Source organism: Myripristis murdjan, chromosome 4, assembly GCF_902150065.1.
Source record: "Myripristis murdjan chromosome 4, fMyrMur1.1, whole genome shotgun sequence".
Taxonomy (NCBI): Eukaryota; Metazoa; Chordata; class Actinopteri; order Holocentriformes; family Holocentridae; genus Myripristis; species Myripristis murdjan.
The window spans coordinates 27,203,033-27,217,749 of NC_043983.1; the positions used below are offsets into that span (position 1 = coordinate 27,203,033).

Genomic DNA, 14,717 nt, shown 5'->3' on the forward strand with positions numbered 1-14,717 from the left:
CAAGCACACGGGTGGTTGTTCAAGAGGCCATGAGGTCACACTCAGTTATGCACACACGTCTCACAAGTTCCCTGCCTTGAAAGGCCACCAGACTGCATTGCAGAAAATCAGTTCCACTCACGTATGTATTCAAATGCTTTTATTAATGTAAACCCCAGTATCTACTTAACAAAACTTTGGAAAGAAAGGCAAAAGGCATGGGACGGTGGAGAAGCCCACAGATATCTGAGAGAAACTACATAAGGCACATATTCCCATGCTCACCAACCTCATTGAAATGTGCAAAATAACCTGCTGTCAAACTCTCTCAACAACAAAAGAGACCCTCCTTGTGACCAGTAGCAACAACGGTGAAATCCAACCCCACAAGGACATATCAGTTTCCAATACAACATAATGTGAACGCTCAATTTGTGAACACAATATTGCACTTGATGTTTTCTCAGATTTCTATCTGAAACACCTCCCCACTCATTAGGGACCTCTTTTACATCGTGAATAATCTGGTAGAGTGAACAGACCTGGACGAATATTGGGGAAATAAATGAATACTGTGATGTTTTCTATTCGGGTGTGTTATCTCACTTCAGAATGTGTGTGTGTGACTAGGGCACAAAAGGTAGGGCAGGTCTTTTCCTGTTGGGTTAGACTGGGTAACCAGTTTCTCCGTCAACCCCGACAGAGAGTGGTGGCTTGGTTAAGTGCCAACATAAACGTGTATAACATCATGTGTCAAATGAGGCACTGAAACAACAGATTAAACCTTTACATGTCCACGTATTCCCTTTGATAAGGATCAATCTGACAAATTATTCAAATAAAACAGATTTTAACTCTAATTCCACCTTTCCAGGTGCAGATTATACACTGGTAAAACTGTTAGTTTGTTGACAGAAGTTTGACTTTAACATTATGATCATTAAATATGCTGTAGAGTCAGTGCTTAATGGTAAACTAAAGACCTAGGAGATTTTTTTTGCCCATGTGACACATCTCTAATGAAGTGAGATAACACAACCCAAATTTAACATGTGACAGTAAGACTGACAGACATGCTGACAGTTCTATTCAGTCTACATGTGAAAACCGTGATTTGTCTCCAGCATTGTTTTTGGTCTTCAAATTAGAAAATCCCCTTATTTGGTTTATTAAATGTAAAGTCAGTTGACTCAAACCCTTCTAAAATCCTACACCTGACAGTGCAGTAAAAGGAGTGTGTGCAATGGTCAGTGCAATGTTTGTGCAAACACTACTCAGCGGTAAACATTGTAGAAGTCCCACTATCCTGTATCATTCTTAGAACAGCAGGATTTTCCAACCAAATGGGGCAGCAGTGCATCCAAAGTCCTGCATTCATGTTAAAAGTGAGACTTCTACAAGACCAAACTTTGGTGACTTACTGGTAAAAAAAACAAAAAAACAAAACTTCTTTACAGACCAAATCCCCCGATACATTACAATGGAAATGTTTTTGAAGTAACATTGGCGAACATCCTCATATCATGCACACTCACAGATACACACATCCAGACATGACTCCCTACTTCTGAATACCCAGGCCAGAGCGCATGTACTCGTACACCACGTAGCTAATGCTGACTGCTGGTATGACTTTCATGAAGTTGGGCAGGATGCCACGGTAGAGTCCAAAGAAGCCTTCCTTTTCCAAGATCTTCTTCACCAAACGGCCCATTGGCAGCTGCTCCGAGCCTTCAACAGAAGCTGGGGAAAACAGGCAGTGAAAAATCAGTGAGATTGTTCAACATGTTTGAGCTATTCCCTGCTTGTCAATGTTATATGTGGGATTTTACTGATTTGGGTTTGCGGTTCGTTACTCTTAAATGTAACAACAATCACATGAGTAACTCCCGTGTTTGCCCTGTTATGCCATGTTAAAATGGCTGCTGTGAAAAACCTCTGTTGGCCTGAGGGGAGCTCAGGGTGTCCCTACCTTGCGCCTGCATCCTGGTGCGGACCAGAGCCAGAGGGTAGCTGGCCAGCTGGCCGCAGGTGCTGGAGATGGTACCGCAGCCCAGCAGCACAAAAATTCCAGGGTTGGCCGTGTCTTTGGCATAGTGGGACAGCCAGAAGTTCTTCAAGCTCTGGTGACGGGATGGGCAGAGACATGAGTGAGAGGTTAGCTACATGCAAGTCACAGCCACAGTAACTGAATCACCTGAGCACACAAGGGATACAAAGTACAATAAAAGCAGGTATTTGAGAAAATGCATGTCCAATTATTAAGGCCAAATGACACTGAAACTCTCCCCACAACACACTACTAATGAAATACTAATGAAAATGTTTCTGGTGAGGTCCAATTTTTCACTCCAGTGACTATCACGTACCTCATACACAGTCAGGTCGATTCCAGCGTAGGGAATGATGCCCAGCATGTTTGGAATGTAGCCCTTGTAAAATGCCTTCACTCCTTCCCTCTTGAGGATTTTCTTGGCACAGTCGTACATGCCGGAGTACTGCCCGGTCTTCCTCAAGGTCAGCCTGGTTTTCAGCACCTGTACCGACACCAGATCACAGGTGAGGCTTGTTCCTAGTTTCGTCAGTCCTTCAAATTTGATTGACTTTGGCACGTCTTTGGCATGCAATGCAACATACTTTCAATGGCAGGTTAAATAATCTGGTCCAAATCAGATCACTTTTTCTAAGGAGACAGTGAGGATACTTTGATGCAGCCAGCAGCTCGGGCTTACTAATGAAGAGGTTGGCTCCATCATCATAGCTGCAATATGTCTCTCCCTCTAATAGTCTGAATGTGCACTGTTATCATTTGCATTTAAATAATTTGGCAAATAACACAGCCATCCTTTTAGCAGAGAACAACTGCTGCTGTGTTTGTATGTTGTTCCAAATAAAGGGCAGGCTGACGGCAGGTGAGTAGAGACTACACGGAGATGGACAGCACACACATAACCACACACACATGTGAATGTGGATACACCCATTTGAATGTCCCCGTCTCACCTCCATGGGGTAGATGGCAGTCTGCGCTGTGGCTCCAGCCAGAGATCCAGCCATAAACCTTTCATGGATCTCGATCTTCCCTGCATCACTGGCCAACAGCTTCTTATACTGTCAAAACACAGAATGGAAAGGGAACGTGGCATCAAGTCTGAATGACAAACTGGTAAGGATTATTAGCAATGAGATGATATACAGTTAAACCCAGCTCTTTCATGTCATATGGAACGGTAAGTCATCAGCAGATTGTGGAACACAGTTCATACATAGATAGACTTAGTGATTGATTGATAATTAATGGTAATTTGTCGGTGTCTTGAATGTGCAAATGCCAAACAAGAACCACTTGTCAAAATTAATCTTAAAACCGTAACACATACACACAATAGCAAAGTATTGTGACACAGTTTAACTTGGTATTTTGTGCGATTGGAAAACATATGAGAAACATGAGCCTTGTAAACTTTCGATTCATTGGCCTGTATGTTCAACACTTGTGAAACAATGGACAAAAGAATCAACTTCAGTCCAATCTCCCGATACGTGCATGCTATTGACTCTACATTTGCATTTTATAATGTGCAGCACTCAGCCAACGAAGGTGATGAAAAGCTGGGCTCTCATTACCTCAGATGATAGCTATTTATGGCCTAGTAGCAGGTATAGTAGGTAATTAGCCTCCACCCATTCTAATTGCTGTGAAAACAGCGACACTGCAGGTGCTCTATCACACACTGAATAATTTATGTTCCCTCCTGATAATGGAAATTTTTCAGAGCACGAACCTAAAGCAGAATGGCCCAGTGTATCAGTGATTTCCCTTCCACTAAACAGTCAAAAACAATTTGAATCGTGTTTTAGTGACTTTTAGTGTCACACTCACGCTGAAAGAAAGAGAAATGGATTGTGGATTGAAATGAAATGGATTTACCTGCTCATAGGCCATGAACTTAATGGCCGTCTCGGGGGCGATCTTCAGGACATTGATGCCATTTCCTCTCCACAGAGAAGTCGGACCTCCTTCTTTTAACATTTGCTTGAAACCACCAACCAGGCTGATTTTGTTGCTCTTAGATGAATGCACCTGTAAATGAAGACACCCTTCAATTTCAGCTCCTGAGGTTCAAAAGAGACCATCTGCAGTTCTTTAGGTAATATTATAAGGAGTGTGTGATGTGGAGCAGGTTTCATGATATCTGACATACTTTTTTTTTTTTTTTTTAACATGCACGAGTCTTCAAAAGGATAGAAAAGTTTTCATCCAACAGCAGGGGACATGGCAAACACACAACCAAGACAAATTAAAACAAACAGTCCTGACACACCTGCATGAAGACCTTCATTCTGTCCAGCGGGGCGGTGCCTGTGCGGGACACGGCGCCCGCCATCGCCCCCGCCGTCAGCTGCTTCCACCACACACCAGTCGTCTTCTCCTCCTCTGTGAACTCGTCTGGAATGGTGAGGCTGTCACCAATGTCGAGCACCTACACACAAAAAATAAATGAAATAGGATAAACAGATTAGAATAGGAGTTCAGTATACTTCAGGACCCAAACACACATTTGAGAACTGCATACAGGGCAATGTATTGCAGACCAGCTTGAATTATCTTATAATGGAGCGCTGGAGCAATAGAGCAGCAAGTGTTCAAAAAGAGGGCTTTCTAAAATGGCTATATCTGTGTAGCCGCATTTTCATTTTGCCAAAGCCTGGTAAATTAGGTATTACTCTGATACATGGTTCAATTTAGCCATATTTAATATTTTATAAGGGGATGAAAATTGCTTCTTATTATTATTGCTTATTGGCTTCCTATTGATGATTTTGTCCCTTTCATGTTTCTAGCCCACCTCACTCTGATGACTTCCTTGAAGGTCCAATTATGAAAGCCTTTGTTGACATTTTTCAGTCCTGATAAAGTCCTTAAAACAATACTCTATCAGTAATAAAGATGACCGTGTTATAAAAGTACAGAAGTGATAACCATCAATAAGCTTGGTCTGCATGTGTTTTAAACAGATTATTTATGAAAACATAGAAACCTGACATATTGTTCTACTGGAATAATTACTGAATATTACCACTTAATATTTGACTGAATAGTACCTGATGTGATATGACAGTCAATAGAAAATACTAGAGCCTGCTCACACCCTCTTTGTCTCAGTCCTGCCATACAAGTGAACGGGTAAATGATGTGAAACCACACCCATGTGCTAATGAACGGTAGTGGTCGTAACCACAAGAACGTGTGAAACCTAAACAAATAATGAACAAGATACGCATTTTTTGACTTCTACATCTAGGCCACTACCAAAGAAACATATGTTGCTTTAGGTGGAAAACTCAAATTCACACTGCTCACGTACACCTTGAACTTTAATCCCCGGCGGGACCTGACACTCAGCATGGCTAATCCAAAATATTACGTAACAATTAGACACGTCCACACTGTAAAATCAATTACATCACTGCAAAGCACTTTAAAATTTGTTGCATCACTGACATAAAATTGGGCGTTAGTAGGTGTCATATTAATGTTTTCCTTGTCACTTGCAATACTTTGCATCTTAGCCAAACTCTCATTTCAACATACAGAGCTGTTCATTAAAAAACATTTGTTGACGAATGCAGATGCAGCATGAAGACATTAAAACAGTGTTATCAATGTTATAGAGAATATTTTGAGACAAATTCTTAAACATTTTCAAAACCCTTTTTTTTTTTTAACATTTCCAAAAAGTTCATCAACGTTTTATGGCAACAGTGAAGGGGAACATCACCCTAAACTGGGATTGGGATTACCAACAGGATTTAAATCTGTGTACACGCAATATGTCCCTTCATCCCTTCATCTAGACTGTCTACAAAACTGGTCCGTGTATCATGGCTTTTAAAAATATATTCGAACCAAGTCTGGATTCCTTAAAGTGGAGTGAGAGGCTGAAAAACAGAGGAGTGGACCTACCATTTCCACTTCCACCACATACATCCCCCCATCATCTTCAAAGTCGAGGAAAAACCAGCTCCTCTGCTGGGGCTGCTGAGGCTGCAGCAGAGCCATGGCCGGCAGAAGCCTTCGACAGAGAGACTCACTCCTCAAGTAGTACTATGCAACTGAGAAGGATCCTTTTCAAGAAATTACTGTGCCGAGTCAAACGTTACAATGGTGAGGGACTGCAGATCCAAGCCAGCCTGATGAGAAAACTGCTGAGCACCATCGGCTAGACGTGCTGCAGACACTAGTGACAGTCAAGAGATGCCACTGTCATTGACTTCCAATCCGAGCTTTCTCTTTCCTGTCCTGCTCTAGACTCATTTCCTTTCACCGCCTGTCCTGTCCCAAGCCCCTGACGAGCTAATCCTCACCGAGGACAGTCTGAAATTAGCTTATCTCCTCCAAGTTTAGCCGCCGCAGGTTTACTTAACCTCTGTAGTCAGGCCAGTGGTGAGACACAGCAAATGTCAAGAGATTACCCATTGACTGAACTGGCCGTGTTTCTGGCATGCAGCCACAGTACGTCATGGTACTGTATGTCACATTATAGTTCAATAGTGTCAGCAGTCTTTATTTGAACACTGAGTTAAAACAGTAAGGCCCTAGGACACGTGAATATTCATAGTTTGATTGACAATAAAGCTTTAGGGACTGGGACATTGTGGAGGATTCTGGGTGTGTTATTGATGTGCAACAACAAACATTTTGTGAGAAAACTCTTAACCTTGTTCTTAGTGAAGTCTTTAGATGTTGCCCCATTATGGACACCTTCATTATCACTTTAAGACCATGTCATTTTGAAGAAAGGGCTTTATGGAAAAAGAAAAGGAAAACTTCTGCTGTAGCATGGAGCACAACTTCAGCTCATCTGTCCATGTGCACCTAGAGGACACAATGACTTCATGCTGCATCACACCTTTGCTCTCACCTCTTGGCCAGTGAATGAGCTTGCTGACGTGGACTTACTAAGCTGCTGCAAAATTCCTGGGCCAAAGCCAGAAGCAGCAGAGCACGCTCATTCACAACTCTCTCTCTCTCCTTCAGTGCAGCGACTCGTAGGGAGCGGAGTGAGGACACTCAAAGGGCCTCAACAACACGGGTTGGAAAACGAGCACGTGTACTCGTGTTTTACTCCTTTTCCTTGTATTTAATACATTATCTTTAACCTAATAAGACCATCCCTTGAAAGCAAAATGATGGGATGATTCGATTTGCAACTAATTCCATTCATAAGAAGTAACCAGAATAGGTAAATGTAGAAGAATTGCTATTTTCATCTTAGCTTAAACCCTACTTATTGTTATTACAGTTTTGTTGACGACACAGAATAAATGTAACTCTGCTAAACCATATCTTGCAAAAAAACTACCATAGCCATTTTCCTCAGTCGGATGCAACCTTTTGGCATTAAGGAATTTGAAAATGCATTCGTTATAATCCAAACACTCGGTTGCTATCAAACGAGTGACAGGCCCTTTTCCAGTCATTAACACAGGAAACCCAACAAAATCATGTCCACTGATATCATCTATCCAGGCTCATTTTCCTGAGCCTGAGGAGACATTTAGCTGTCGAAGATCTCAGATGAAAAATGTTTAAATGGGAGGCAAAATATACATGAGCAGATAGAGCTCATTTATTTTTTTCTTTTATCTGCGTCTCCATCTTTGGTGCTAGGCGCTCACGGCTGTGGTGGCTCTGCACAGTGATCACCTGTCAATCAAACAGTGCGGGCGGGACTGGGACGACTATTTCCTTGTTTTTTCCCCTGTCAATGGAGTTGGAAATGTAAAATAAATCACTTCCTGTGCAGCTGCAAAGAGCTACCAGATACCTGACGAGTGTTTAGAAGAACAAATGTTTTTCAGATTTCATGAACTGGAGTTGAATTGGCATTATGTTACATCAATTAGTGATAAAGAATACAATAGTAATATCAATTTATATTGAAATGTTGTCGATTATTACTTTAATGAAATTAATCAAGTGGTATAAAGTTATATATTACATATTGGATATATGCCATGAGATAAGGCTTTGATCTGCCTACCTGAACAAAATGATATATACTATATCTTACACCCATGTAAACATGTTGGCGCATGTTTTCTGAGTCTATAACAGTAACCACAAATAAGTCTTTCCAATTTTTTCTCCATCACACACACACACACACACACACACACACACATGTTGGTTTCCATCACTTCTGGGGACATTACGTTGACTTACATTCATTTCCTGGAGATTTATCCTAACCTTAACCCTAACCACTACCTGCCTAACCCTAACCCTAACCCTAACCTTAACCTAACACTAAAGTTATCTTAGCTTTAAATCAAGTCTTCACCCTAAAATTAATGGTGCTCCCTTATGGGGACTTGCTTTTTGTCCCCATAAGGGAGGCGAGTCCCCACAACGTGACTGTGTAAACAGATTTATGTCCCCACAACATTAGTAATACCAGGTACACACACACACACACACACACACACACACACACACACACATTTAAACCCTCCCCTTACCGTGGAGTGCTTCCAGTAGTGGATAATCTCCTGCAGGTTGGTAGCTGGGTTGAAGAGAAAATGCTCCTTCCATTCATTCCAGTCCACAGTCATGGTACCGTCCGCATCAATACTGGACATCAATGAAAAAATGTGTAAATGTTTGATGACACTCAACTTTCATGGGCAAACATTAAGCCAGGAAACAAAATAATAATAACGTAATAATAACATGAACATGGGGCAGAGCTGCTTGAGCCCCCTCCATGTTGTTGTTTTGTTTCTGAGGTCAAATATTAAAGAGAGACTCAAATAATTGGTATGTACTGGCTGCTAACATACATATATCACTGTAATCTACATCTATACGTATAAGGGGAATGCAAGAGATGATTTTTAATGCTTTAGAGGGGCATCTGTCAGAAGCGCACAAACTAACACCACCTGCTGTCTGGAGTAAAGAGACAGACAAAAGGATTATCCCTGTCACTTCCCAGATCCTATAAGTCCTATAGGTTTGTGCCATGAAAACTAAAATCTCAATAAACCATACTGCAATATAAATGCCTAAATAAATAAATCACACAGACTATACTTTTGCTCAGAAAACTTTCAAAATTGCAAAAATTTGCCAAAAAAAAGTTGCTGGAAAATCATTTTCTATAGCTACATGCACATTTTGTGAACATCTCAAACATCATTTCAACCACTAAGTTCCACCTGCATGTAAAAACAGTTACATTCTGAAACCTATGACATGACCTGTGACATGAAGCGTAGTTTGTTGCAAAACAACAAGACTTGTCCCTATCTGACCTCTCTTAAAACGTCTCCTCCTTTTCTTTCTCTCTATGTGCGTCTCTCATTCCCCTCCTCCCCGTCAGCTCGCAGTCTTTAATTGTTCCTGTGGTTTTCCACCAAATCTTTCTACATGAGTCACAGCTCTCCCATCATGCTTTTCTTCCTATTCTATCTTGTGCAGCCATGTTTGCCCTGATACATCTGCAGAGTGTTATCGCCACACTTTGTTTAGGCAAATGAGCCGATTCCTGCCTTAAAGCCAGCCTGCCTCTCTAAGTAAACTGGTATGTTGTGTCAGGATCCAAGTCATCACAATCAGTTTGACGTTTGACAACCTGAACACTGGGGAAGTAAAGCACCACTCAAATAAATGCTACAGTAAACTGAAAAGACAAACCCATCTGCACAAGCCAAGACATAACAACTTCACTGGTATATAGGCTGAAGTTACTGTGTGTGTGTGTGTGTGTGTGTGTGTGTGTGTGTGTGTGTGTGTGTGTGTGTGTGTGTTGTGTGTATGTGTTTCACTCTAGCACACAACCATTTGATACAGAGCAGCACTAGACTGCTGAATGTAATTTGGCTTGTGACCCAGGAGGATGGTTAGGCTATATATTAACAATAACTTAACTAAAAATACCTGGGATGCTTAGACACTGTAATAAAGCGCCAGCGGGTCATGTTGGGGTGTTTGGCAACAAAACAAAATTAACTGCGGGCGGGTTACATGATGAAAATACTAAAATAATAGTATAATACAGTAAATGTGCTCATTTCCCCCCTTAGGTTATTCCCTCCCGACATTATTCGACGTTTGCCAAGCGGGTTCATGCGATATGTGAATTTGCGTTTTATTAACCTTCCTCTTATGTTCATATTTACGAACTTTTATGTTTGGGGTCAATTTGACTCCAACAGTTTAAACCTCCACAAAATTATTATAATTAAAATTGCTACCAAAGTTTATGTGTCAGATAGGCTACTTTATGCTTCTTTGTTGACGAATGAATTTCATGTTTACCCGGTATTAGGCCTACCCATTACATTAGGAAACCTCATTAAATATGAAGCTAAAAACTTGATGTTAATCATTTATTTGGAGACGTTAAACATTGGTTGGGGTCAAATTGACCGAGCAATAGACAGAATTTAAACTCATTAAATTTCTCAAAACTGCCGGGTGGAGTAGAGGCCCATTGTAAAGCCGCAGTGTCGCCCAGTGTCGCCTCTGTAAAACAGTTTCCCTCTGCAGAAACCACACACTTCTCTGTTGTTGTTTGAAGAGAAACGCATCCGTACCTGACACCTTCCTGTTCTTCCAGCCAGCTCACAGAATATAAATATAGCTCATATAATAGCTCATATAAATATAGAAATGGAAGATGGAAGCCTGTAAAGCCTCGGTGAAACCCATTCATATCATACAAATATCAGAAATACACTGGCTCCTGATATTTTCTCTCCATCACGTCACATTAAAGCCTTTGCTCTTTTGTTGCTACTTCATATAAAGCAGGATTATAGCAATAAACACATTCTCTTTCAACGTGAATTTTGTTTTTTTAAGGTCATTTTGTGAGTTCTTCATACTGTCCCGACTCCAGTCAGACAAATTGCTGTTTTACTTGCCAGCTCTTTATCATGTGGCCTCACTCCCTCCTCCCTGCCCGGTGTCGGTCTGCTCTGGTTATCAGTCGCCGTGCAGGGCGGCTCTGTGGGCCAACACTGCCCCAACACCCCAGTCCCCACATTTCACAACCGATGCACGAAGCTGCTTTCTTTGACTTTCACTCCAGGATCATGGGCTATTTGCTTGAGTGATAAAGCAGTAATTTTTTTATATAACAATTCATCATCCGGTTCTTGGTTTTTAGGAACACCTTGCACTGATAAAAAAAAAAAAAAAAAAAAAAAAAAAAAAAAGTAAGAAAGAAATGTGAGCAAGGAGAAAATCTGTGGAAATACCTTCGAAGGATCTTCTCTGCAGCTTCCTTGCTGATGTTCACTCCCAGATCAGCCAGTGACTGCTTCACTTCTGCGTAATCTATTCGACCTGGGGGGGAAAAAAATGTATCTCAGTTGTCGAGGGAGTGAAATTTCCCATCATTAACCTGATGTTTTATGAATAAAATACTTGCATTTAAGTTTTTTCTCTGCATAATAAGGTTTTAATCATCTGTACTCTCCCAATAATTGTGTGTATAAACCATGAATGCTGGTTAATATAATTAGACTGTACCATCGTTATTCTTGTCCAGGCTCTTGAAGGTCAGTCGTAATTTCTTCTCATGTTCCTTCAGGTACTTGGAGAACTCGTTGAAGTCGAGTCCGTCATCCTGGTCTTTGTCTCCAGAGGAAACAATTTTCTAAAAAAAAAAATAATAATAATAATAATAATAATAATAAAATAAAAATAAACAAATTTTACACAGAATATTAGCACTTAGCAGTCCACAATCCAGTCTGCTCATATGGAGAAGCATCAGAAACTCATATAAATGTCCAGACCTTTGTTGGTGTCATGAACTTCTCACTGAGCGGTGGGTCTGCTTTTCCCACTGCTGAGACATGAAGAGCTGCTCTTCTGTCACCTGCTGTTTCTTTGTTTTGTCAGTCTTGGTTTGGCTTCATCAATATCATCTTGCAAATTAATTCTCAAAAAGCTCACTTTCAGATTCTTCATTTTATTTAAGCTTCCTAGATTATCTTCTACCTCCGCTTTATGCTTAATTTTCATGTTCTCACCTTGCATTTATATTCCCTATCTTTCTGCTCATTGCTGTGGCTGTCAGTTTCATCTCCTTTCTTTGGTAAGGTATTATAAAAATATGGATTCTGATCTTAACATACTATCTTAGATTAGATTAAAATGACTGAAACAGAGAATTTCATTCAGTTGACCAGCTGGGTGCTTGTTTCATAAACATTGTGGAAATTATGCTGAGGATCAGCTCTTGTGAAGGCAATGAAACCTGAGCCTCTGTGTTACTGCTGAAGAGTTACAAAAGTCAGGAGGTGATCTGCTGCAAGTAATGTGGAGGCATGTAGAAAGTGCATGCAATGGACTGTGCAATCAGTGACAAAAAGAAAAAAAAAAAAAACTCATTCAAAAGATTTGTGATATGTATTGCTACCTAAAATTTTGAGCACTGGATTTGATAAAAAGCTGGTGAATAAATATTTAACCCAAAAAAGCATACAATAACCTGTACAAAACATGAATATGTGGATGACTGATATTTTATTACCAAAAAAAAAAAAAAAAAAAAAAAAAAAATCACATGAAGCCATGCAGTTTCAACATCATATTCCAACGGATGAATCATTGTGATTGGTGAGGATAATAGTGACCAAACAAGGAAGTGCCAAAGCAGCCAATCCACATGTTTGTTTCCTCTTTGCCAGGTCATTATCAGAGGGTTGCCTGGAGAGTAGAAGCGTCTGTTTCACTTGACCTGATCGCACACAACGCAGCAGCCTGAGGAAATGTGTGCTGAAGAATAATCTGCATAGCTTCTCTGGTGTTTCATTCTCTGAAATGATCAGACTAAGTGACAGGAGCGAGGAATGCACAAGTGTTTGATTTATGAAGGTGTGACTTTTTTCGTTTGAGTTGCAGCCCTGCAGTAAAACCTCACCTTTCCCATTTGAACTTTGAAACTATGTCGGAAATTCAAATCCACCGCTCCTTGTCTCACCTGGCTCTTGACCAGTCTAATCTTCTTCTTGTCTTAATTATTCAAAGAAATTATCATGTGACTAGTTGTGCCACATCAAAAAAAAAAAAAAAAAAAAACAGGAATTGTTGAGGAAACAGAGTTGAGAGTTTAATGTGGTTTAGAGTTGTGACACACTTTGGCTCCAGGCATGTGCTTGAACACCATCCAATAAAAAAAAAAAAAAAAAAAAAAAAAAAAAAACTGAACTAAAATGGTGCCACAGTGAGTCACAAAAAAAGAAAAAAAATCCATGGATTTGATCACAGTCCTGCCTTTGTCCCTAGTAGCCTTTCTTTCTCTTGCTCTCATATCAACTCAAGTTCAGTTTAGTAGCATGAAAGCAACAGAAAATATTGCACAAGACTTACGATAGTCTATGTGATTTATTTTTTTTAATATGAGTCATTCTTAGGTTAAATCTCTCCCACCTCTATCAGTGAAACCTGTGTGTGTTTACTTCTTATGCAACTGTGAGAGTTAGTTGGAGTTTCTGACCATTTGACACTTTTGACAGTCCTCGTTTCCTTTATTGGGGCAGTTTCATTGTGACACTTGGATTTATGGTTTAGATTAGAGCTAGGACCAGGTTTTCATAAATGCATGACTGAGATGATACTTGAGGTTTTGGGTTAAGATTAGGAAGAAGTTTGGGTAATAAATCCCTGTGACTCAGGGTGTTGTTTGCTTTACTACAAAGTGAGAATCAGCAGTCTGCATGTGTCACAGTGTGCATGGAAAAAATCATGCCATTTTTATGTCTCTCTCTATATATGTTTTAATAAATCTCTCTCATTGTGTGTATATATTTTTAATGCATTTGATTGGCTACCTGAGCTGCTCCCTTCCCGGACTTGATGCCCATGGCAGCCAGGCCTGCCTTCAGCTCGGACACATCCACTTTACCATCTTTGTTAGTGTCCAACTTGGCAAACAGCTCCTCGTACGTTTTGGACGCATCATCTGCACACCGACAGTCCGTAAACACAAACTTCCTCACGGCTTGATACATTGTTGCTGTTGCTGCAAAATGTAACTTGAGCCCGCAGAGCTTCTTTTGCACACAAACAGGGAAACTGAGCAGATCCGGAGACAGCCGAAGAGGGAGGGAGGAAAAAAAACACACACACAACCTCGATGCCTGTGGTTGGTACTGCCTGCTTCTGTGTGGTTTCAATCAGATTTCCGCACTGCAGCGCACACTCGAAAAGTCCGAGAAAAATCCTCAGAAGTCGGTAAAAGGTTTAAAATCCGGAGCAGAGGCTACATGAAAGTAGCCTGTGTGCTGATGAGGTAGGCTGAGAGGCTCGGTTTGCCTTAGAAGACCTCCTCCTTCCCTGGCAGGACAGACACACCCTTCCCTGACAAACTCACTGCTCCGTCACGATATGGCTTCTGCATTTTCATACTGAGACGGCCCACGCAAGTAGGAGACACACACATTTGCCACTTTGATCCATAAAGGCCTGTTAACATGTGTTTTTGATCTTCTGGCAAAACTGGATTCTTACTGCACTTTCCAAACTCCTTTAATGCTCTTGGCCCCCGCCGCTGCCCCTCCTCAGCATAAACACGCATAAATACATACTCGGGGGTCCCATGGGCAAACAATAGACATGAGCAATCTATTTTCACTCGGTGAGACGAACACATAGGAATCTAACAGCCGGCCCGAGTAGGCTAAAACATAATAATAGGGGGATTTTTTTTCTTTGA

The 14,717-nt window shown here is 40.9% G+C and overlaps 1 protein-coding gene across 1 annotated transcript; it reads right to left on the reverse strand.

The window, feature by feature from the left end:
* Positions 1–124: 124 nt before the first annotated feature.
* On the reverse strand, positions 125–14,323 carry LOC115358038 (calcium-binding mitochondrial carrier protein SCaMC-1). Its single transcript, XM_030049820.1, has 10 exons — positions 13,834–14,323; positions 11,525–11,651; positions 11,251–11,338; positions 8,506–8,617; positions 4,305–4,463; positions 3,911–4,063; positions 2,983–3,090; positions 2,349–2,516; positions 1,952–2,102; positions 125–1,722 (listed from the first exon to the last, which is right to left on the reverse strand). Exons 1-10 carry the CDS (start codon positions 14,011–14,013, stop codon positions 1,541–1,543), a joined length of 1,428 nt encoding a protein of 475 aa, XP_029905680.1. The 5' UTR covers positions 14,014–14,323; the 3' UTR covers positions 125–1,540.
* Positions 14,324–14,717: the final 394 nt, after the last annotated feature.

What these genes read in the sequence shown, in the direction of transcription:
- LOC115358038 (XM_030049820.1), bottom strand. Translation starts at nt 14,013, where the DNA reads ATGTATCAAGCCGTGAGGAAGTTTGTGTTTACGGACTGTCGGTGTGCA. An exon ending in CTGCCATCTACCCCATGGAG is followed by an intron (nt 2,517 to 2,982) that starts GTGAGACGGGGA and finishes GTGTCGGTACAG; the next exon opens with GTGCTGAAAACCAGGCTGAC. An exon ending in CACCAGGATGCAGGCGCAAG is followed by an intron (nt 1,723 to 1,951) that starts GTAGGGACACCC and finishes TGTTTTCCCCAG; the next exon opens with CTTCTGTTGAAGGCTCGGAG.